At 41.9% G+C, this 23,402-nt stretch overlaps 2 protein-coding genes across 3 annotated transcripts in view; both read left to right on the forward strand.

The window, feature by feature from the left end:
* LOC111971727 (uncharacterized) overlaps nucleotides 1-10,574 on the forward strand; it is a 69,919-nt gene extending 59,345 nt beyond the window's left edge. For both annotated transcript variants that reach the window (XM_070446399.1, XM_023998563.2), the window contains 2 exons: nucleotides 9,024-9,197; nucleotides 9,451-10,574. The gene's annotated coding sequence lies outside the window, so the exon portion shown is untranslated. The remainder of the gene's footprint in view (nucleotides 1-9,023; nucleotides 9,198-9,450) is intronic.
* A 3,646-nt stretch (nucleotides 10,575-14,220) lies between these two features.
* Nucleotides 14,221-20,633, forward strand: LOC111971725 (uncharacterized). The gene is made up of 3 exons (XM_023998561.3): nucleotides 14,221-14,685; nucleotides 18,452-18,582; nucleotides 18,787-20,633. The coding sequence occupies exons 1-3, from the start codon at nucleotides 14,412-14,414 to the stop codon at nucleotides 19,726-19,728; spliced, it is 1,347 nt and encodes a 448-aa protein (XP_023854329.2). The 5' UTR covers nucleotides 14,221-14,411; the 3' UTR covers nucleotides 19,729-20,633.
* The last annotated feature ends 2,769 nt before the right edge of the window (nucleotides 20,634-23,402 follow it).

Below are 23,402 nucleotides of genomic sequence, written 5' to 3' on the forward strand. Positions count from 1 at the left end.
AAAAAAACAAAAAATATATTATAATATATTATTATATATAACTCAGCAAAAAAAGAAATGTCCTCACTGTCAACTGCATTATTTGTCAGCAAACTTAACATTGTGTTAAATATTGTTATGGAACATAAGATTCAAACAATTAAACTGAACAAGTTCCAAGACATGTGTGACTAACAGAATGGAATAATGTGTCCCTGAACCAAAGGGGGTCAAAATTCAAATGTAACGAGTCAGTATCTGGTTGGCCACCAGCTGCATTAAGTACTGCAGATGCAATCTCCTCCTTCATGGACTGCAGCAGATTTGCCAGTTATTTGCTGTGAGATGTTACCCCACTCTTTCCACCAAGTGCAACCTGCAAGTCCCAGACATTTTCTGGGCCCAATGGCCCGAGCCCTCACCCTCCGATCCAGCAGGTCCCAGACGTGGTTCAATGGGATTTGAGATCCCGGGCTCTTCGCTGGCCATGGCAGAACCACTGAATTCCTGTCTTGCAGGGAAATCACGCACGGAACAAACAGTATGCTGGTGGCGGTCATGCTGGAGGGTCATGTCAGGTATGAGCCTGCAGGAAGGGTACCACATGAGGAGGAGGATGTCTTTCCCTGTAACGCGCAGTGTGGAGATGCCTGCCAATGACAACAGCTCAGTCCGATGACTCTGTGACACACCACCCCAGACCCATTGACGGACCCTCCACCTCCAAAATCGATCCCGCTCCGAGTTACAGGCCTCGGTCTTCTGTATAACTTCTCATTCATTTTGAATAACGCGATAACACACATCACCCCTGTAGACAAAACCGCGAACTCGTCAGTGAAGAAGCACTTTTTGCCAAGGCCTTGTCTGGTATTGCGACATGGGGTTTGTGCCCATAGGGCGACGTTTGCTTGGTGATGTCTGCGTCGAGGACCTGCCTTACAATTAGGCCTACAAAGCCCTCAGTCCATGCCTCTCTCAGCCTATTTGCGAAACCGTCTGAGCACTGATGAGGGATTGTCTGCGTTACTGGGTGTAACGTGGGCAGTTGTTGTTCCTTCCTGGACCTGTTCCCGCAGGTGTGATTGTACTGATCCTGTGCAGGTGTGTTACACTGGTCTGCCACTGCAAGTGGATCGCAATAGTCTGTTTCCTGTTCTCCCGTTTGTGTGTAGCAACGCTATGAGATCTGAGGCAATACTTCACAGTTACAGAGCAGTCCTGTGCAAAATATTCATTGCTCCATCGAGCCATTCTCACAAAGTGCTCAGAAGCGTCTCCATGTCTGAATGGCCTACCAAGCGTACGTGTCAGCGCACTGAGAAATAGAGCAGGCCAACTCTGCGGCATCTTTCTTTTTCGGTAGTTTTTATCTCCAGAGGTGTCCGTAACGAAAAGGCGCCTTGCTCCTCCCTTAAGTTTCTATACAACTCTGCTTTGACACCATAAGCTGTCCCTACTTGTCTGTTTTAAAGGTGGGTATAGTGTCTTAACGACCTTTCCACAAGGTTGCGATGTCTTCGACTTAATTGTTTTTCGAGTGGTCCCTGACTTTATGGACAAGCATCCCGTGAGAAACAGATGACATGTGAATGTGAAACCCTTCGAATGAAGATCTGTTGAAGTTATTGGATGTTTATAAACAATTGTTATGGCTGTTTTAAACAGAGTTTGAAAAAGGACGTTTCTTTATTTGCTGAGTTTATATATTGTTAGGCTCATATATTGTACCTTTTTTTGCGCTCAAACAGTTATTGGTGGGCGTCAACAGTCACCCTGGTGCTTTTAGATGGAGCGTGGTGTACTGTCTCTAGTGGCATCCTCTAAGCTCTGCCTCTCACTGCCTCAGCATAGGAACAAGCGCTATCTGCCCCAACTCAAAACATACAGTGTTCTCCTCTCTCAAAGCAGCACTTCGTAGTGTCCCCACTGTCCCGATGGAGTTGGTCCGCAACCCTCCGCATTTCATAGACTACATATAACTACCTTTATCGCCTATTGATGTAACATATCCGAAGCCAATTTGTGCTCTATCTAATGTTGGGAACACGAGGCGCTTGACTCCCAGTGGCATAACTGGTTTTAGGAATTTAACATTGTAACAGGTACAAGTGTTCCACTTATAGCGAACCCCCATAAACACACCCCAACAAATAAAGTCATTTAATTCGTTCTACTCTTGATAGGGCTATTTAGGCCTTCTTGTGTTCCCTCATGTCCATCCCTTATCTTCCTGTTCGTATCAGGTTGTAAGACATGTAGTCAGAGAGTGACGCGCATATGAGACACGCGCGTCTAATACTTAGAGCAAATGAAATCATACAAGAATGCCTAAAACCCACACCGAAACTTTTGAGAACCCCAATTTCTACGGTGTATAATGGATTATTAGCAGAGGATTGTAACGGGGTTTACACACGCGTTACAAAGGTCCCACAAGCGATCATGACAACGATGTGACTATGTAACTGTAAGAATTTAATTATTCTTACTGGTGCAGTTCTGAATATAGACCAACATGATCAAAGTGTAATTATTTACCAACAATTTGCCTTATACAGATAAACAGATGGTTATATTTTTGTCCATTTGTGAAATATAGTTATTGATGATGTAAGATTATATGACATGCTTACTACAGTGCTTTTGTTTCTCCGTACCCTCCTCCGCCATCGCCAACTTGAGTAATTGCGTATTTGTAGACTTGTGTGAAGAGATGATTTTACTTCATATAGACACGTTAACTATCTTGGTTGCTAGGGCTGCTCTCCCAAGTTGAACATCAGTGCTTTCTACAGTCCATACTAAGCTCAACTAAATTTCAGTAGACAACGGAGCCACTCACAATTATTCACCCTTATCTCACTGAATAATGCATACTCTCACCCGAATATTTAATTTAAACTTAACAATTTATGATTTTAAAGACTACGCTTAGGGCCGGTTGGTCCATCAGGATAGGAGGTAATTATCCGTATAACCTACAACTTCCACAATCGTGGCTGTGTCTGATGTGTGTTGGAAATCAATAAAGTTTTGCAGGTCCTATTGTTACAATATGGATACACTAACACACGCGAACGGCAGGCAAACGTAACAGAAGTCTTGCAGGTGTATTTACATGTATTTGTTATCAAATTGGTCATAAAAAATGGTCTATCTTCTGTTACTGGTTCTCTTAACATGTCAGTGTTTTCAAATCAATGACTGTTTTGTGGTATTACTTTTTTATTCCTTTTATCATGACCAAAATATGGAGAATTAGCAGAGTAAGTTCATTAAAGGGATATTTTACTATCATTAAATTCCTTGTCTCTTCGTAGAGGACCATTTTTCCCTAGAAATCCAACACTGTCAACTGTTCCAGATAGGATTGAACTATTTTTATTATTCTCAATGTCATGGAGCGCGCAGACATGCTAACCCCAGGGATCGAGGTAACCCCAACGCAATGGTTTACACTCTCTCTGACAATAGTGCCCTCCTGCCACAGGGTCATTGGGATATCCTCCTTTTGTTTGTACCCACACTGCTGACAACAAAGATGCCGCTGAATCTCTTGTTGTATCATAAAGCACCGTAAGCTTTACAGTTGCTCTCGAACATAAGGGCCCCTCACAAAAATAACAAATATGACCTGTTAAACCTCCAGGTAATCAACTGTCTCCTGAAGAAGTCAACAAAGATAGACAGTATGTTCTTCAAGTCATTTGCCTACATTTGCCTACCAATCTCGACGGGCCTCTACATTGTGAACTCACCTAAATTCTTGGTGCAGTGGGCGCACAAACACTGCAGACCGATATATATTTGTCTCATTTATGCAATCTCAACTTTTATCACTCGAATCGCGGTGTGTGAGATTCACTCCTTTTGAGCAGCCGCCCTACCCAGACGAAGAGCAAAGCGATCATAGACAAGGCAGCAGATCGATCCTCGAGCGCCGGCATGGAACGTTCTGGACGCAATCCGTGTCCTTGGCGTGTTGACAGGTATGTCACCCCTAAATAAGAAATAATATTCCACCTTCTTGAAACTTTGGAACAGGAGTGGTGAGAAACAAGTTCTTGTTAGATCATTTATGCTCAGGCGTTCGACAACCCTCAACTTATCGCGCTCAGACAAAAAGCAAGGATCCACTTTTACCAAATCTAACTCCTATACGCGGTCCAAAAAGTCACTCTCCCATTTTGGTGGATAGAGGGATTCATACAGGGGAAACGTTGGACTTGGAGTCTCTACCAACCTGTCACCGCTGTACTTCAAATTAAGAAGAAGAAGCCCAGTTGGAGATGAGGAAGCGGTGTGGTTCCAGGAACATTATAGTTAGGACTGGTACTTAGTGCTGACAATGCAATATAAAATGAATTAACAGCAAGCATGTGTGCCATGGTAACTTGTAAGTTCCAATTTAGGTTTCAGCTAAATCCAGTGGCAATGTTTGCTACAGCCATGGCGGAGGAGTTTGTAACTGATACACATAATCAAATAACTGTTAAGGACAACATTCCTACCAGTATCTACCCAGTTAAAAAAATATATATATTTCACCTTATTTAAACCAGGTAGACCAGTTGAGAACAAGTCTCATTTCAACTGCGGACCTTGGCCAGATAAGCAAAGCAGATGCGACAAATAAACTCAACGAGCACAAATATACTCCCCACAAAATCATTAGAACAGTTTTTACCCCCCAACCAAATTGGGGGTGGGTAAGCTCAAAACAAAACCCGTTACAGTCTACACAGGTATCACATACAATATGAATAATTTCGAATGCTACAGTGTGTGAGCCAATAATGATCTGTAAAGAGAGTATAGGCTGGTCCAAGCGTAAAAGCTAGTAAAATAGACCATCAACTGCAATATTACATATACAATTTGCACTTTAACACTGGAGGTAGTGTTATACAGTATGATGCAAGATACAGACATAACGTGGGGTGGCAAAAAAAGAGCAAAGAAGAAGAATAAAGATACAAGATTGGGGAATGAGGTAGTTGGGTGTGCCTATTACAGATTGGCTGTGTACAGGTACCAGCTCCGAATCCTCATGTAAGAGTTGCTCTGACAACGCCTTGAATGACTTTTAAAGTTATACGAGGTGGAGTTTCCATAAGATTCAATCCAGCTTCTCCAGAGCATTTTTGCAAAATGGCGTTCCACAACAGTCAAATTGGCAGCCAGAAGAACTGGAAGGAAGGTAGGCCCAAAGGAAGTGTTGCTCTTGGGAGATGACCAGTAAAATATACGCATTGCTGGAAGCGAACTCGTGCGTAAGGGTGCGCCCTAAGGCGGGTCTTATAACCTAGACAATAGCCAGTGCTGTGTTTGCATATTACCTGTGCATTGGCAAATCACCGTCGCATATATGTAGCGAGAGCCAGCCAACGAGAGCTTAGTCGCAGGAACAGGTGGTGGTGTAGGTATTATGGGGCTTTTGTGGTGGAGCTCTAAAAGACGGTGGCAATATAGCTCGTGATAGACGGTACATCCGAGTGTGTTCTTGTAAAATCTTAGTAGACGGTTCATCTGACGCCAAAAGTTAGCTAGGAACGGTGGATAGGTCGTTTTACCGAATGTATTGTTTTAGCATATGCTATGAGATGAAGGAGCGCTTTGTTGCAAAATGGAAGCCGATTCGTAGATGGGAACTTTTGGATTGCTGATGCTTAATGTGAGTGGAAGGAGAGTTTACAGGGTCTAACCAGACAGCCGTTAGTGGTATTTGTAGTTGTCCGACAATATTCTAAGTCAGTAACACTCAGAAGTTATGTGATGCTAGTCGGACAGGCGGGGTTTACTAGCATGTAAAAGTAGTGGAGGCCATGGAATTAGTAGTGTATGGCATTAAAGCTCTGGATTTTGGAGAGTTCGATGTTAAATATATAAATAAAATAGGAGCATTGCTCCGTGATTGGCTCAGCGTTCTGTCACTCATGGGGACAGTATTTCATCGACAAGTTTAAGTCCTTAGTAAGGGTAGACATCCTAAATTTCAGCCCTCTGCCATAGAGTTATATTGCCAGTGCGCTTCCAAGAAGGCTCAYGGTCATTGGCCACAGATAAAATTATGTCAAATCATGTTATATGTACAGTAGCTTTGATTGAACTGATCATGTCAACATCTTACTTTCAAAATCTTAGCTAGCAGTCATCATCATGAATCAAGTCGATAATCTACCTGCAAATCCTTCTTAATCCTTGTCATATGAAGAGAAATAATGCAGAGAAATTATAGATAAAACGTATCGGTGCTCATCGGCCATTGGACATATAGATTACACAACAAGTTGGAAGCATTTGCCCACAAAGGCCTGCCGTACCACCTTCACAAGATGAGTCCAAAAATGTATTGTATGCTGCTGCATAAATTATGTAATATTCAAGGGAGATATGTKTATTGTAGCTAAGAAACTAATACTAAGTGTATGTTGTGTKGTAAGCTGTTAGTAGCCCATGTGCCTCACCCTAATAATTTGGTCTATTTTCACCAACGCTGTATTGTACACACATCGTTCGTGSCCTGTGTGTGCTTGTTTTGTACAGCTTTGACAGTGCTACTGATAGTAGTGGTGYTGCTTAGCTTGCACGTGCAAATTCAGCACACACAACATTCTATAATAGAATTGTGTTATTTGACGTGTCAAATGAAAAGCTTATTTAACGCGCCAAATAGTGTTATATGACGTGTATCGTTTTTGACACGCAAAGACCCAAACGGCATTCAATGTGCCTCATCCTAATAATTTGGTCTATTTTCACCTCTTAATTTCGCCTACTGCTCTAACTTGGTGGTGCACATGTAGCCTATAACCTGTTTTAGAGAAATGTAATCATTGACTATTGTAAGAGCTTTCATTGTCTGTTTATATGCCCCCTTTATTTATCCTACAGTTCTGACTTGTTGTACAGGGAATACARTGTAAGAACGGCCCATGTTCTGAATTCTGTCGCTGTACATTTCAAATGTGCTGAACAAATTGTTATATTGACTACATCTGTCGTCGCTCGCTCATTGTCTTAATCGAAATTACGGATTGCCTCTTACCCGCTTGTCATCCCCTTATTCCATAGTTTGTACATTTCAATTGTCAGTAGAAACCACATTTGTTTAAGCAAGTCAGCTATGTTTCTTTAAAAGGCAGTAAATGAGGCTGAATGAACTGTTTCGCTGCCAGACAAGGCTCAGCTGAAAGCCAGGTGTAGCAATGGTAAGGTGTTGGGACTGCTGTTGAGACAGCTTTATGTAGTCCCTAACAATTTGTGGGCACCGTTTGTCACCGTTATAGTGCAATTAATGTATTGTTTAGTGTTGTGTAGTAGCTTTGCTGGCATGCATCCCACATTTTTGTTTTATTTTGTTTGCRCCACKAAGATTTACATGCTGAAATAGCCACTTCCCAAGGGTGAGTGATTTCACTGTTAGCCCCCSAGTGAGCAGGTCTGAAGAGAAAGATCCAGAGAGGGTGAATTTTAGTAAGGTAGGATTTCCTGCTTTTATTGCTATGGTTATTAATTATCTGCACTGATGGAGCATAAATCCCAGAAAATAGATGTGGTAGTGGCATCAGCTGTTGGCCTGCAGTAGGATCTGGTAGGGCTAAAGTATTGGTATATTGTTGCATATGTGTAGAGTTAGATAGTGGTGAGATGTATTTTTCCCCTTTCTTTTCTGTGACATATTGTGCAATTCGCACTCCGACCTGTAAAGGCCAGCAACACTGCGTCAAGTCTGCAGGAAACTCACAYGAAAATGAAGTAAATGGAAACAGAGAGGAAYAGGCGAAGCGAGAGGATTTACGCCGCCCAAAATCGGTCCTCGTGAGATAAGGTTTAGAAGTGTCGAATTACGTGAGGCTTATTCAATCGAATATAAGTTTCGTAATATTTAGGCTGTTCTAAATGTACTGATATAAGTGGACGCGCGTGGAATTCAGGCAACTGAGAAAAACGACTTAGTTGTAAATAATCTTTACGGAAATGAAGTGTCCAATAACAATTTCCACGTTAGCGTTTCTATTGTTATTTAGGCGTGTATTAACACCCAACTAAAAATATTACTKATTTAACTGCATAGCATCACATACTTAATTCGCATTGGAGACAGGACTTGGTTGATAGATGTTATCTAGGTAACGCTAGCTAGCTGCTAACAATGGCTAACTGTATGGTTTTTCACACTCAAATAGCCTCCATCATGGAAGTGTTAGCGAATGCAGCCGTGGCAGAGATCTGTAAACTCGTAGACGACGACTATGCAGTGTTTCGTTTGGAAATAACTCAAAGCCAGAAAGAAAACAGGGCATTGCGGAGGAAACTACTGGAACTGAAGGTGGCACGGGAGCGCGCAGAAAGGACAATGCGAGAGCGCGTCCTCGCCAGTCGCCCAAGTATCAAGATCATCGACCGATACAGAGGAATAGCAAGAGGTAGGTCAATTTTTGGATAGTATGCAATAATTGCCCTGATTACTTAGCTATCTTGCGCAAAGACAAAATATAATGTTCTTGATTTACTGCATTTCCTATTACTAATTAATTAAAACAATGTGATGCATCAAACATAACACATCAATCAATAAATAGTATATGAAGAAGTTATGCAAAGTGTTAGCTTGCATCCTTGCCAATTATAGACAGTGTCAATAGTGTACAACATACCAAAAACTGTCWATAGTGTACAATACAGTGTTGGCAGTAGCTAAACTAATTGCCTCTTTTCCTCCAATCACTCTCTCAGGTGAAGGACATCTCACTGGAGGCCACAYGAGCTTTGTGAAGACAGCAGGACACAATACATTGAGAGATGACCAACCAATCACTGTTGATGAGGGGAGTGGAACCTCAACCCAGCACATTATTGTGATAGAGGTTAGTGTAATAGTGTTGCATAAAGCATTAGTTACTTTGTGGCKCCTTTATTTCAGAAAGGCTCCCCTCAGCTATTCACTTGCTTACATGTACATTCTCATCATAGGGGGACTTGTGAGACATTGTTATACAATTCAACTCATGCAATAACCATCTCTCTTCTTATGTCAGTCTGCAGATGCAGAGGCTGCAGGTCCTGGGGTCAAGCAGGAGACATCTGAAGGAGAGGAGAACCCACTGTACAGCAGAGACCTCCAAACTGGAGCAGTTGGAGCGCCTCCTGTAGCCACGGACAAACCCACCACCGCCCCAGTGCAGCCCAAGACCCGACGCAGCATCWCGGAGGTCAGTGGAACGCTGAACACCGTCCTCAAGTCAGAGACAGACACAGAGACTTTAACTGTAACACAAAGGCTTTTACACACAGGATCTGACCAAATGTCAGACCCAGAGAGAATGGGGCTGGGGAGACTGGGCTGTCCTCCTGCTCCCYCCTCAGAGTACATACTTTATGGAAGCCCGAGGACGGTTCATTCCCATCCGGACTCAGGTGACGCGTCAGAGACTGGTAATGATCCTTCTTGTTCTTATATTTCAGAGATGGACCCTAGCAACATGCCCTTMGGTTTAGAGGCACAGACTGATCTGRCTAGACGGGACTGGAACCGGTGCAGTAGAAGTGTATACTCTGAAGGGTGCCTATATGAGACAGGGGAGGGTATGGCTGTAGATGACGTGACTGTGAAAGTGGAGGGCGACATTCCTCCCACATGGAATGCAGATAGTCACCTAGGAGATGGACACTCACAGGGCAGAGATTTCTTAGATTACAGGGAAAGCTTGGAGACCAATCCAAATGTCGCTGCCCACTACCCTTTACACARGCTCAGGGATCGTGACCCATTGTCCACGTCGATGGGGCCTTCTGATTCACATGGCAGCGTCCTTTTCGATCAGGTATTGAACTCAAACGACAGYACTAGAGCCCAGGCTCAGAGAGGGGAAGCTACATCAGGCAATAGTAAAGATAAACGGTTCCCCTGCATGTTCTGTAACAAAGGCTTCAGCTGCCCCCAGAAGGTGGAGATCCACCAGAGGGTCCACACAGGGGAGAAACCCTACAGCTGTGCCCAGTGTCARATGCGCTTRACCCAGGCTGGCAACCTGAAGAGGCACCAGAGGGTGCACACTGGGGAGAAACCCTACAGCTGTACCCAGTGCCACATGTGCTTTGCCCAGACTGGTCACCTGAAGATGCACCTGAAGGTCCACACGGGAGAGYGGCCGTTCACTTGTACGCACTGTGGGAAGAGGTTCTCAGAGAGAAGCTACCTCAGGATACACCAGCAGAAAAAACACTCCACTTTGATAGCTTCTGACGTTTAGATCAAACCCTGGATTTTCAGCAGAAAAGCTCCACTTGGAATGACAAGATTAACAGATTTCGGTGTTGAATATTCCTGGGTAGAGTGTTGCATCCAGACATTGGCATATTTAAGCCTACAAATCTGTTACATATTGTGTTTGTACTGTGTTGGCTATATGATGTTCACAAATGCCTATTTCATTACTTCCATTCAACTACTTACTTTTTTCCCCAAGASACTTTTAATGAGAAAATGAATGCAGTTTATCAAGTTCATGCCTAKGTTTTGTATATGTGTGGTTTTCATATGGTYTATTTAACAGTTTTGTTTAATAAACACAAAATGGGACTTTTCATTCTAAGACTTTCATTGAGACTCTTTAGTATACGTCACATCTTATCTGTATACACCTGACAGCGCTTTATAACCATATACTTACTAAATATACCCACACCCTTACGAACAGCTACTGTAGACTTCTACATAGTTTAGTCAGGTTTCTCTAATGATGACTTTTGACTTATCATAGCTAACTTGTATTTTCCCACATCTTATTTATGTCCACCATGATGGGTTTAACAACAATGAAGTCATTCTATAACTACAGTATAGGACTCAAATGTAGTTGCGATTGGTAAACACTCCATGTTGAAAGTGTGTTTATTATTTCTGTGTGTGTGTATGTACATACGTACTGGAGGGAGTGTAGGTCTGTGTTATCTGTATCACCTCTCTCTTCCAGGAGGAGGAGAGTCCAGAGGTGCTGCTGGTGAAGGAGGAGGGCTGTGAGGAGGGTCTGGGGAACCCTGAGGGGACCATGGTCATGGAGGACATCCAGACTACACCTCCTCCTGAACCCACAGAGGAACCAGCTGAGCAGCACAGGACCACACAGAGTCTCACTGAGGTAAGCCCACTGTGAACTACTGTCTGAATGGTATTAGGTCAGGTCCCGTATCCACAAAGCCTCTTTGAGTAGGAATGCTGATCTGGGATCAGTTTTGTCTTTTAGATCATAATGAATAAGACCTGATCCTCAATTAGCACTTTTACTCAGACTCTTTGTGCTGGGCCCATATCCACAAAGCATCTCAGAAAAGGTCCTAAGAATCCTATAAAAACCTGTTTTTAAGTCTAAAAAATCTCCCTGCTCAGAGTASGTTTTAAGATGATGTTAAGACACTGCCCATACATACTCTTGTGCCAGGAGTAAAATCGACTCAAAAAATATTTGAGTTACCGCAAAGGAAAGATAGTGATGATGCTCATTGACATTGTTGCAAATTATGGGGAATAACCAATCACAATGAGGCATCGCCAACTGTGAACTCTATAGCACGCTTCAGACAACCACGGTGAATGTGACTGTACATCAAATGTTGCCATGGTAAACGTTTGATATCATTTTCACCTGACAAGATCACTTTGCCTTCTCTTAATTATTGCCTAATATGTTGGCATGCATAGCCTTTTATTTTTATTTTTTATAATTACCATTATCAACACATCGTGACTCCTGTTTAACAATTTTAAATTGCTTTGTCACAGTAGGAATCAAGTCACTTGCCGATAATGTTGTATACAATGTTGCCTACAACATTTTAAAGGTCTATTATTTTAATTAAACACAACCAAAGTTAACATATGCCTTCAATTGCCCAATTTAAGTATATTTTTTTAACAACGTGATATTGCGCTCCAAAATMATGACTTGAAATAACATAATGTAGGCAATAAAATAATAACACTGCTACATTAATGTGGATGCTASCATGATGAGTGAGAAAGTTTGAGGCATAAATATCACCCCCCTTTCCCCAATAAAATAAATAACTGCTAACCTCCCCTGTTATTGGTAATGCTAAGAGGTTGCATGTCTTGGGGGTATGATCTTTGTGACTTTGTACATTTCTGACTCATCATCATTTCATTCAGGACTATCTGTAATCATGGTAGCATCCACATTAATGTAGCAGTGTTCATAAACTATTCTTACTTAAAATAAAAGTGACTCCAAAATGACACAATACATGATTTACCATTCATTTCTATTGGGCACAACTTAATCTGTCTGTTGCCTCGTATGAAACATTTGATCTCAAATCCAAAATGCTGGAGTAGGCTATAGAGACAAATTAAGTTTTAGCTTCACTGTCCAAATAAATACATAGGGGAGTGTGCGTCACATTGTCACTGTGATAAGAGCCAATTTATGCTTGATCTGAAAATGTGGTCGGAGGTGACGTATGGATGGTGTGACGCATTTGCGGAGCCTCCAGAGGCATGCAGAAGCCAAATTGAGCTCCGTACCACATCAACGTGCGKCTCTCAAATTGTGTAACAATGTGGAGGGCTCCGTATAGCTCCGCATTGACATGATTAGTTGACGGTAGGTGAGGGCGGGAGGTCTAGTATAAACACACACTCACTTCCTTGACAACAGCTCTGTGCTGCTTGGTGAAGTGCAAGAAATATGAATGCCCTGATTTCTGCAGAGGCCATATCACTGTAAATGCTGTGCGGTCAATGCAGATGTCGGTTAGACCATACAGCACCTTTTAGTCTACAGTCCATGACCTCAAGCTGTTTGCAGTAAATGGCCTATAAGCCATGTGATGACTGAGGTGAAATATTATGAACTGAAGTGCACATGTACTTGTTGTTCCAGACTTACTTGTCTATACAAACTGAGTCAGAGTATACTTCTGTTTAGGAGTGTAATATTATGAACTAAAGTGCACATGTACTTGTTGTTCCAGACTGACTTGTCTATACAAACTGGGTCAGAGTATACTTCTGTTTAGGAGTGTAATTAACCACATACCCCTCATTAACCCTTTGTTAACTTGTCATTTGAAACAGGCTTGAGTAAATACCTGTTTTTAGAGAGACAGTAAACCTAGGCTAGAACAAGGACAGTTTAATATTTACCTTACTGAGGTGATGTAGATGGAATAAAGACATATTACTTTCTACTCTATTCTTGTTAACACACTTCTTTCTAAACCAGTCTGCTCTGCGCTTGAAAAATATTSATCACGAATAGGAGATTTGATGTCTAATGTAATAATCAGTACCGTATTTAAAAGACATGTTATAACATTTTCATTTAGCGACACCGTTTGAGCAATGATGCCAATCAATAACATTGTATAGAGATCCCAATAAATTACTAGAGGGGCTTTGTCATCTACCCTAAAAGTTCTATAAAGGCGTGATAATGGCAGCCATGTTGGTCAGGGAGAAATCCAAACCAGTCTAATTGGAATGATTGGCAATAAGGGCATAATCCTGATTTGACTTATACAGGAAAATAAAAGTAAGYCATGTGATATCAAAAATTGTATAATAGAATTCTTGTCAACCTAAAATATTGTCATGATTATAAGTACAGTTTATATGAGTTTTATACAAAMTTTCTGTATAAATAGCCTCTAAAATATATGTAAACTGACCATAAATGTCTCAAGTTGGCTTTTCCACTTGGAAAGTGGTGAGTGCTATTATACGATAGTATATCAGTACTTGTTGCATTTACAACTTGTCTAAGTTCTGTCATCAACTGATTTCAGCCAGWGTATGGTATGTTGGCAGTTAAWTTGAAAAATTCATAAAATTATTCCTCTAAAACAGACTGGCTAGTTAGCTAACAAACATACAGTGCAGATACATTCTTAAAATGTATTATTTGAACCAATATTTTATCACAGCACTGGCAAAGCATGGTTGACCAACTCCCTGACAGAAATGGCTGACCTTTAACCCATCGCAGGCAAAGTCAAAATTGGCTATATCGTAAAAATGAATGAAAACAAAAATTGGGTTTTAATTAAAGGTTAGACGTACGGTTAGCAGTGTGGTTAAGTTTAAAATCCCATTTTAATAAAAAACATTGTAGAAATGGGCGGGGCTTATGACTTTGTGGCTGTGGTAACGACCCCATAAGAAGGTTTATGTCCTTTCTAGTACCAGTATTCTAATTCTATGTAACATCCTTTCTCGCCAGTGTAAACGGAAGTGAAGTGAACAGTGCCGAAGAACATTTTCCACGTTAGCGTTTTTATTGTTGTTATTTAGACGCGTATTTACCGGCACAGCATCACATACGTACCCCCATGCAGTCTTTAATTCGTGTTGGAGACAGGACTTGGTTCATAGATGTTAACTAGGTAACACGACCGAGCTGCTAACAATGGCTAACTGTATGGTTTTTCACACTCAAATAGCCTCCATRATGGAGGTGCTAGCGAATGCAGCTGTGGCAGATATCTGTAAACTCGTAGACGACGACTATGCAGTGTTTCGTTTGGAAATAACTCAAAGKCAGAAAGAAAACKGGACATTGCGGAGAAAACTACTGGAACTGAAGGTGTCACGGGAGCGCGCAGAGAGGACAATGCGAGAGCGAGTCCTCGCCAGTCCCAGTAGTGTCAAGATCCTCGACCGATACAGAGGAATGGCAAGAGGTACGTTTCGCAGAAMGCGGATGCTGCGCGGCCTTAGGCGTTCATATGTACAGTAGTTCCACTGGTGGAAAAAGGACCCAGTTGTCATACTTGAGCAAAAGCAAAGATACCTTACTAGAAAATGACTCAAGTAAAAGTCACCCAGTAAAATACTACTTGAGTAAAAGTCTTAAAGTATTTGGTTTTAAATATACTTAAGTATCAAAAGTAAATCTAATTGCCAAAATATACGAAKGTATGAAAAGTAGAAGTATAAATCATTTCAAATTCCTTATATTAAGCAAACCAGACTGTACGTTTTCTTGTTATTTTAATGTAGGGATAGCCCTGTGGCACACTCCAACATAATTTACAAACGAAGCCTGTGTGTTTACTGAGTCCACCAGATCAGAGGCAGTAAGATGACCAGAGACGTTCTCTTGATAAGTGCTTGAATTGGACCATTTTCCTGCCCTGCTAAGCATTGAAAATGTAACGAGTACTTTTGGGTATAAGCATAGCCAGAGATTTTCCAGCTTACCTGGTATTGGCAATACTATCTTCATTGTCAACTGGTGGAAACAGGAGTCTCCTAAAATGTTTGTGTCCAGTGGCAGAGGCTCCGCTTGAATGTAGAAAAGTCTCCATAATGTTTTGCTCCATTTTGTAATCCAACAATGTGTGCGCCGCCATCTTGTCTATTTCAATTCTTCTCTCATTGATGAGACGGGTGTCTGTCATCATGACATGCAGCACTTTGGGGTGGACCCCCACCTGTCTCGATCAAGGAGAGAAGATTTTAAATACACAAGTTGATGGAGTACACATTCTTGGATTAGTTCATGGAGTACTTCATGGAGTCTTTATTTGACACATTTTCTAAATTCAAACGGACCCCCTGCCACTGGACACTGACATTTTATGACACTATTTCCACAAATCGAGAACGAAGATAGTATTGCCAATATCAGCTTAGTTGAAACATCTCTGCAGACATTTTGTATAGCCAGACCTGTAACTCCCAGTACAATGGATACCAAAATGTTTGGGTTAAATCACATTATCTGGTGTTACAATCTGTAACTAATAATTCCCCTGATTACTTAGCCATCTTGGGCAAAGACACCATATTCTATCCAGATTCTTGATTTACTGCATTTCCTATTATATACTCAATTAAAACAATGTGATACATGGAACATAATCGGCATGGACGATTAATTAGGGCCGATTTCAAGTTTTCATAACAATCGGTAATCAGCCTTTTTGGATTCCGATTATGGCCGATTACATTGCAATCCACGAGGAAACTCTGTGGCAGGCTGACCACCTGTTACGCGAGTGCAGCGTCAAAAGGACCTTGTGGCTGAAAGMAGCCATGGTAAGTTGCTAGCTAGCATTAAATTGATCTTATAAAAAACAATCAATCTTCACATAATCACTAGTTAACTACACATGGTTGATGATATTACTAGTTTAACTAGCTTGTCCTGCGTTGCATATAATCAATGCGGTGCCTGTTAACTTCTTATGGGCATTGTCCCACCTGGCTAACATCCAGTGAAATTGCAGAGCGCAAATGTCAAATTACAGAAATATAAATATTTWACATTCATGAAAATTCAAGTATTATACATCAAAATAAAGCGTAATTTCTTGTTAATCCAGCCGCTGTGTCAGATTTCAAAAAGGCTTTACGGCGAAAGCACACKATGCGATTATCTGAGGACAGCGTCCCGCATACAAAAACATGAAGGAAAATAATTCAACCAGGCAGGTGCGACACGAAAGTCAGAAATAGCGATATAATAAATGCCTTACCTTTGAAGATCTTCTTCTGTTGGCACTCCAAAAGGTCCCAGTTACATCACAAATTGTCCTTTTGTTCGTTAAAGTCCTCAGTTTAGCTGGCGCGCTTCATTCAATAGTCCACCGGTTTCCCTCCTTCAAAATGCATACAAAATGAATCCCAAATGTTACCAATAAACTTATCCAAACAAGTCAAACAACGTTTATAATCAAACCTCAGGTACTCTAATACGTAAATAGACGGAGAATAGTATGTTCATTACCGGAGATAAATAACAAAGAACGCACTTTCACCCACGCGCATCGAAACACTACAGCCAAAATGGGAGCCACTTAGAAAAACCAGCCTGAAACTCTTTCTAAAGACTGTTGACATCTAGTGGAAGCCCTAGGAACTGCAATCTGGGAGGACTTCGCCTCATAATAAACATGAAAGCCATTGGAAACAGTGGTAGGCTGAAAATTATAATTTTTTAGATGGTTTGTCCTTGGGGTTTCGCCTGCKATATCAATTCTGTTATACTCACAGACATCATTTTAACAGTTTGAAACTTTAGAGTGTTTTCTATCCAAATCTACCAATTATATGCATATCCTAGCTTCTGGGCCTGAGTAACAGGTAGTTTACTTTGGGCATGTTTTTCATCCGGACGTGAAAATACTGCCCCCTACCCAAGAGAGGTTAACAGCTGATGATTTAACAAAAGCGCATTCGCGAAAAAAGCACAATCGTTGCATAAATGTACCTAACCATAAACATCAATGCCTTTCTTAAAATCAATACACAGAAGTATATWTTTTTAAACCTGCATGTTTAGTAAAAATAAATGRATGTTAGCAGGCAATATTAACTAGGGAAATTGTCACTTCTCTTGCATTCAGTGCAAGCAGAGTCAGGGTATATGCAACAGTTTGGGCCGCCTGGCTCGTTGCGTTTCTTCCTAACAAAGACCGTAATTAATTTGCCAGAATTTTACAGAATTATGACATAACATTGAAGGTTGTGCAATGTAACAGCAATATTTAGACTTAGGGTTGCCACCCGTTCGATAAAATACGGAACGGTTCCGTATTTCACTGAAAGAATAAACATTTTGTTTTCGAAATTATAGTTTCCGGATTTGARCATATTAATGACCAAAGGCTCGTATTTCTGTGTTTATTATATTATAATTAAGTCTATMATTTGATATTTAATAGAGCAGTCTGACTGAGCGGTGGTAGGCAGCAGCAGGCTCTTAAGCATTCATTCAAACACAACTTTACTGCGTTTGCCAGCAGCTCTTAGCATTGCTTGAAGTACAGCGCAGTTTATGACTTCAAGCCTATCAACTCCTTATCAACTCCTGAGATTAGGCTGGRAGTACTAAAGTGCCTATAAGAACATCCAATAGTCAAAGGTATATGAAATACAAATAGTATAGAGAGAAATAGTCGACGCGTCATAATTCCTATAATAACTACAACCTAAAACTTCTTAACTGGGAATATTGAACCATCAGCTTTCATATGTTCTCATGTTCTGAGCAAGGAGCTTAAACGTTAGCTTTTTTACATGGCACATATTGCACTTTTACTTCTCCAACACTGTGTTATTGCATTATTTAAACCAAATTGAACATGTTTCATTATTTATTTGAGACTAAATAGATTTTATTTATGTATTATATTAAGTTAAAATAAGTGTTCATTCAGTATTGTTGTAAATGTCATTATTACAAATATATATATATATAAAAATCAGCCGATTAATCTGTAATTGCTTTTTTGGTCCTCCAATAATCGGTATCGCCGTTGAAAAATCATAATCGGTTGACCTCTACAATCAATAAATAGTATATCAATAAGTTATGAGAAGTGTTACCTTACATCCTTGCCAATTCTAGACAGTGTCAAAACTGTCAATAGTGTACAATATAGTGTTGAGCATTGATGGTACCTAACCTAACCATCTCTTTTCCRCCAATCACTCTCTCAGGTGAAGGACATCTCACTGGAGGCCACAGGAGCTTTGTGAAGCCAGCGGGACACAATACATGGAGAGATGACCAACCAATCACTGTTGATGAGGGGAATGGAACCTCAACCCAGCACATTATTGTGATGGAGGTTAGTGTAATAGTGTTGCATAAAATATGAGTTACTTTGTAAATCAAATGTGGGCTGTTTATTTCAGAATGGCTCACCTCAGCTATTCACTTGCTAACATTTACATCCTAATGTATCTGCCATATGGCTTGTAAGACTTCCATATGATATTGTTATTAAATTCTAATCATGTACTGGTAATAACATCCTATCTTATTGTGTCAGTCTGCAGATACAGAGGCTGCAGGTCCTGGGGTGAAGCCTGAAGGAAAGGAGGACCTACAGCATAGCATAAACATCCAGACTGGAACGGCTGGAGCGCCCCCTATAGCAACGGAGGACTCCACCACCGCACCAGCGCAGCCCAGAGCCGGCTCAGAGTATTTACCGGTATTTCACCAGATCCAGAGGACGGTTCATTCCCGTGGAGATGGTGACGCACCAGTCACTGGCGTTGATGATCCATCATGTTCTTACAGTACAGAGATGGACCCTGGCAACATGCCCTTGGGTTTAGAGACACAGACTGATCTGTCTAAAGGGGAATGGAACCGGTACAGTAGTAGTATATACTCTGAAGGGTGCCTAGATAAGAAAGGGGAGTGTCTGGTTGTAGATGAGGTAATTGTGAAAGTGGAGGGCGACGCTTCTCCCACATGGAATCCAGATAGTCACCTAGGTGACGGACACTCACAGGGCAGAGATTTCTTAGATTACAGGGAAAGCTTAGAGACAAATCCAAATGTTTCGACCCACTCCCCTGTACACATTCTCAGGGATTGCGACCCAGTGTCCACGTCGATGGGGCCTTCTGATTCACACGCCCACGTCCTTTTCAATCAGGTATTGAACGCAAACGACATGGCTAGAGCCCAGGCTCAGGGAGGGGGAGCCACATCAGGCAATAGTAAAGAGAAACGGTTTCTCTGCATGTTCTGCAACAAAGGCTTCAGCTGCCCCCAGAAGGTGGAGATCCACCAGAGGGTCCACACAGGGGAGAAACCTTTCAGCTGTACCCAATGTCACATGCGCTTCGCTGAGGCTGGCAGCCTGAAGAGGCACCAGAGGGTGCACACAGGGGAGAAACCCTACAGCTGCCCCCAGTGTGAGAAGAGGTTCTCCCACCAGCACCATTTGAAGAGGCACTTGAAGGTCCACACGGAATAGAAGCCGTTCGCCTGTAAGCACTGTCGGAAGAGGTTCTCATAGAGGAGCTTCCTCAGGATTCCACTCTATAACATAGAAAGTTACCATTCCATTCAATGGCTTCTGATGTTTAGATCAAATCTTGCCCTAAAGATAGACTGAGCGAGATGACGTAGATCAATTTCCACAACATCAAAGAGCGTTGAAGGCCAAGACATTTTGGGATATATGCGCCTAAAAYGTCTTAACATAATTTAGCCCAGTACAGACACTATGTTCACAAATGCCTYTTTCATTACTTCCATTCAACTACTTTTTCTRCTTCAATAATCACTTTTATTATTTATTTTATTTATTTTTTACCACTTTTTCTCCCCAATTTCGTGGTATCCAATTACAGTCTTGTCCCTTTGTTGCAACTCCCATACGGACATGGGAGAGTCMAAGGTCGAAAGCCCAGCCGAGCRGCTTCTTGACACAATGCCGCTTAACCCGGAAGCCAGCCACACCAATGTGTCGGAGGAAACACTGTACACCTGGCAACCGTGTCAGCGTGCATTGCGCCCGGCCCGCCACAGGAGTCGTTAGAGCGCGATGGGACAAGAACATCCCTGCCGGCCAAACTCTCGCCTAACCCGGACGATGCTGAGCCAATTGTGTGCCGCCCCATGGATCTCCCGGTTGCGGCTGGCTGAGACAGAGCCTGGACTCGAACCAGGATCTCTTGTGGCACAACTAGCACTGTGATTCAGTGCCTTGGACCACTGCGCCACTTTACTAATAAACACTTTTAATGAGAACATTTATGCAGTTCATTAAGTTAATGCAGATTTGTAGTTGAGATGTGTATGTGTGGTTTTCATATGGTGTATTTAAAACGTGTTTGTTTAATAAACAGAAAATAGGACTTTCATTCTAAGACTTTCCCTGTTGGCCCATGTTGACTCCAATGCTTCCCACAGTTATGTCAAGTTGGCTGGATGGGGGACCATTTTTGATACACATGGGAAACTGTTAAAAGTGAAAAACCCAGTAGTGTTGCAGTTCTTGACACAAACCAGTGCGTCTGACACCTACTACCATACCCAGTTCAAAGGAACTAAAATATTTTGTCTTGCCCATTCATCCTCTAAATGGCACACATGCACAATCGATGTCTCAATTGTCTCAAGGCTTAAAAATCCTTCTTTAACCAGTCTCATCCCCTTTATCTACACTGATTGAAGTGGATTTAACAAGTGACATTAATAAGGGATCATATCTTTCACCTGGATTCACCTGGTCAGTCTGTCAATTAGTACTCTTAGTGTATATGATCTTCTGTACAATTTGTGTTTACAGTCTGCAGGCCATGAGGACTTGCTGATATCCAGTCTTGTTGGCGGGAGAGAGTGGACCTCTGAGGTGGCTGGTCATAAGCCATGGCCCCGGATCAGAACCCTGGATCAGGAGTTGTCCTTCTTRCTTCCCGAGTCGGAACCAGGACCGAACCACAAGGGACAGAGACTCCACCACCACACAGCACATAATCCCACCAACACCCAAACAATGGCTAGAGGTCAAGGGGGTCAGACTAACCACCTGAGGGTGGTGGCTKRTGCTTCTACCTCTGGTGTCTTTGGGTCACAACGTGGGAGGCCAAAGCTGTACACTTGCTCCACGTGTGGTAAGCGCTTCGCTAAGGCAAAATATGTGAAGTAGCACCAGACCGTTCACACCAGGGACAGGCCCTGCAGACTGTTACAAAAGCTTCTCCTTCCTGAGTAGCTTTATAAAGACATCGAAATGTCCACAATGGGGAGACATCGTAGCAGTATAGTTATCATGTGAAGTGTCTTGAGGTAAGAGGCTAATCAACCACATTAACCCTTTGTTAAATTGTCATTTGAAACAGGCTTGTAAAATAACTACCTGTTTTTAGCGAGACAGTTAATCTAGGCTAGAACAAGGACTGTTGAATATTTACCTTACTGAGGTGATGGAATAGTCATTAATTCTATTATTTTCTACTCTATTCTTACTAACACTGTTCTTTCTAAACAAGTCTGCTCTCAGCTTGAAATATACTGATCATTGGAGATTTGATGTGTAATGTAATAAGCAGTACGGTATTTTAAAGAACCACACCCTTTGAGCTGACGCCAACCAATAAGATCCTTTCTCTTCTGTGTAAACGAAGTGGGCAAAATTATGCTTGGCAGGAGAGCCACCAGACAGCTGAGATGCAGGTAAGCACTGGACTTCAGCAAGGGTGAGAGTCATGACGCGGAAGAATGGCGCCAATCTCAAACCTACGTCTTCCGAATATAAATCTAGTGTTGATTTTTCGTATTAAACAACTACTGAGGCTGATTTCCTTACGTCTTAAGTTGAAGAGAGTGATGAGGAATCTGCAACCTGTCCACGATCAATTCTTTGTTGATTGGAGTACGATTCAAGGAAAAAGTCGACCATGGGGTTTTGTCTGACCCGTATGATGTCTCGGAGTGAGTGGAGAGTAAGCGAGGGAAAGTTCATTCAGTCAAGGTTMCGAGGAGTGGCTTCATTATCATAGGGTGTACCACCATTTGCCGGAGGAACTGAGTTTGCGCTTGGTTCGTCTGAGGTCACGAGAAGTAACGCGCTTTAGCCTATGGAATAGAGCTCCTCTCTAGGGAGTGTCTTTGGCTTTAAAGACAATTACAATTGTAGGCTATAACAAATTGCAGTAACAGAATGCTACAGTAATTGAGAATGCAAATCATTAATGATTACTTACACTGAACAAAATATAAATGCAACATGTAACAATTTCAAAGATTTTACAGTTCATATAAGGAAATCAGTCAATTGCAATAAATTAATTAGGCCCTGATCATTGCACATGACTTGGAATACAGACATGCATCTGTTGGTCACAGATACCTTTAAAAAATGGTAAGGCCTCCCGAGTGGCACAGCGGTTTAACAAGCTGTAGACCTTACTCAATCGTTGCACCCACACTGCTTCCGACCTCAACAAGCGTTTGCTTAGCCAGGCGCTAAAATTYAACTTGGTTCTATTTGTGACGCATAATGTGCTGCAAGTCCCGGGAGATGGGAGAGGCGGTCGTGGAAGTTTTCAGCATCGAGGAATTGTGTACAGATCCTTGCAACATGGGGCCGTGCATTATCATGCTGAAACATGAGGTGYTGGCGGCGGATGAATGGCACGACAATGGGCCTCAGGATCTCGTCACGGTATCTCTGTGCATTCAAATTGCCATCGATAAAAAGCAATTGTGTTCGTTGTCCGTAGTTTACGCCTGCCTATACCATAACCCCACCGCCACAATGGGTCACTTTGTTCACAACGTTGACATCAGCAAACCACTCGCCTACACGACGCCATACGTCTGCCATCTGCCCGGTAGAGTTAAAATTGGGATTCATCTGTGAAGAGCACACTTCTCCAGTGTGCCAGTGGCAATTGAAGGTGAGCATTTTCCCACTGAAAACTGCCGAACTGTACTCAGGTCAGAACGACGAGCTTCCCTGAGACGGTTTCTGACAGTTTGTGCAGAAATTATTCTGTTGTGCAAACCCACAGTTTCATCAGCTGTCCGGGTAGCTGGTCGACACCTTAACCATTACACCAAGAGGTTCTAAGTCTAGAGCAGAGCAGAACATGTTACATGTGAGTCTCAGCATTTAATCATTTTAAAGATATTTTTGTA

This window comes from Salvelinus sp. IW2-2015, linkage group LG13 (genome assembly GCF_002910315.2).
Source record: "Salvelinus sp. IW2-2015 linkage group LG13, ASM291031v2, whole genome shotgun sequence".
Classification (NCBI taxonomy): Eukaryota; Metazoa; Chordata; class Actinopteri; order Salmoniformes; family Salmonidae; genus Salvelinus; species Salvelinus sp. IW2-2015.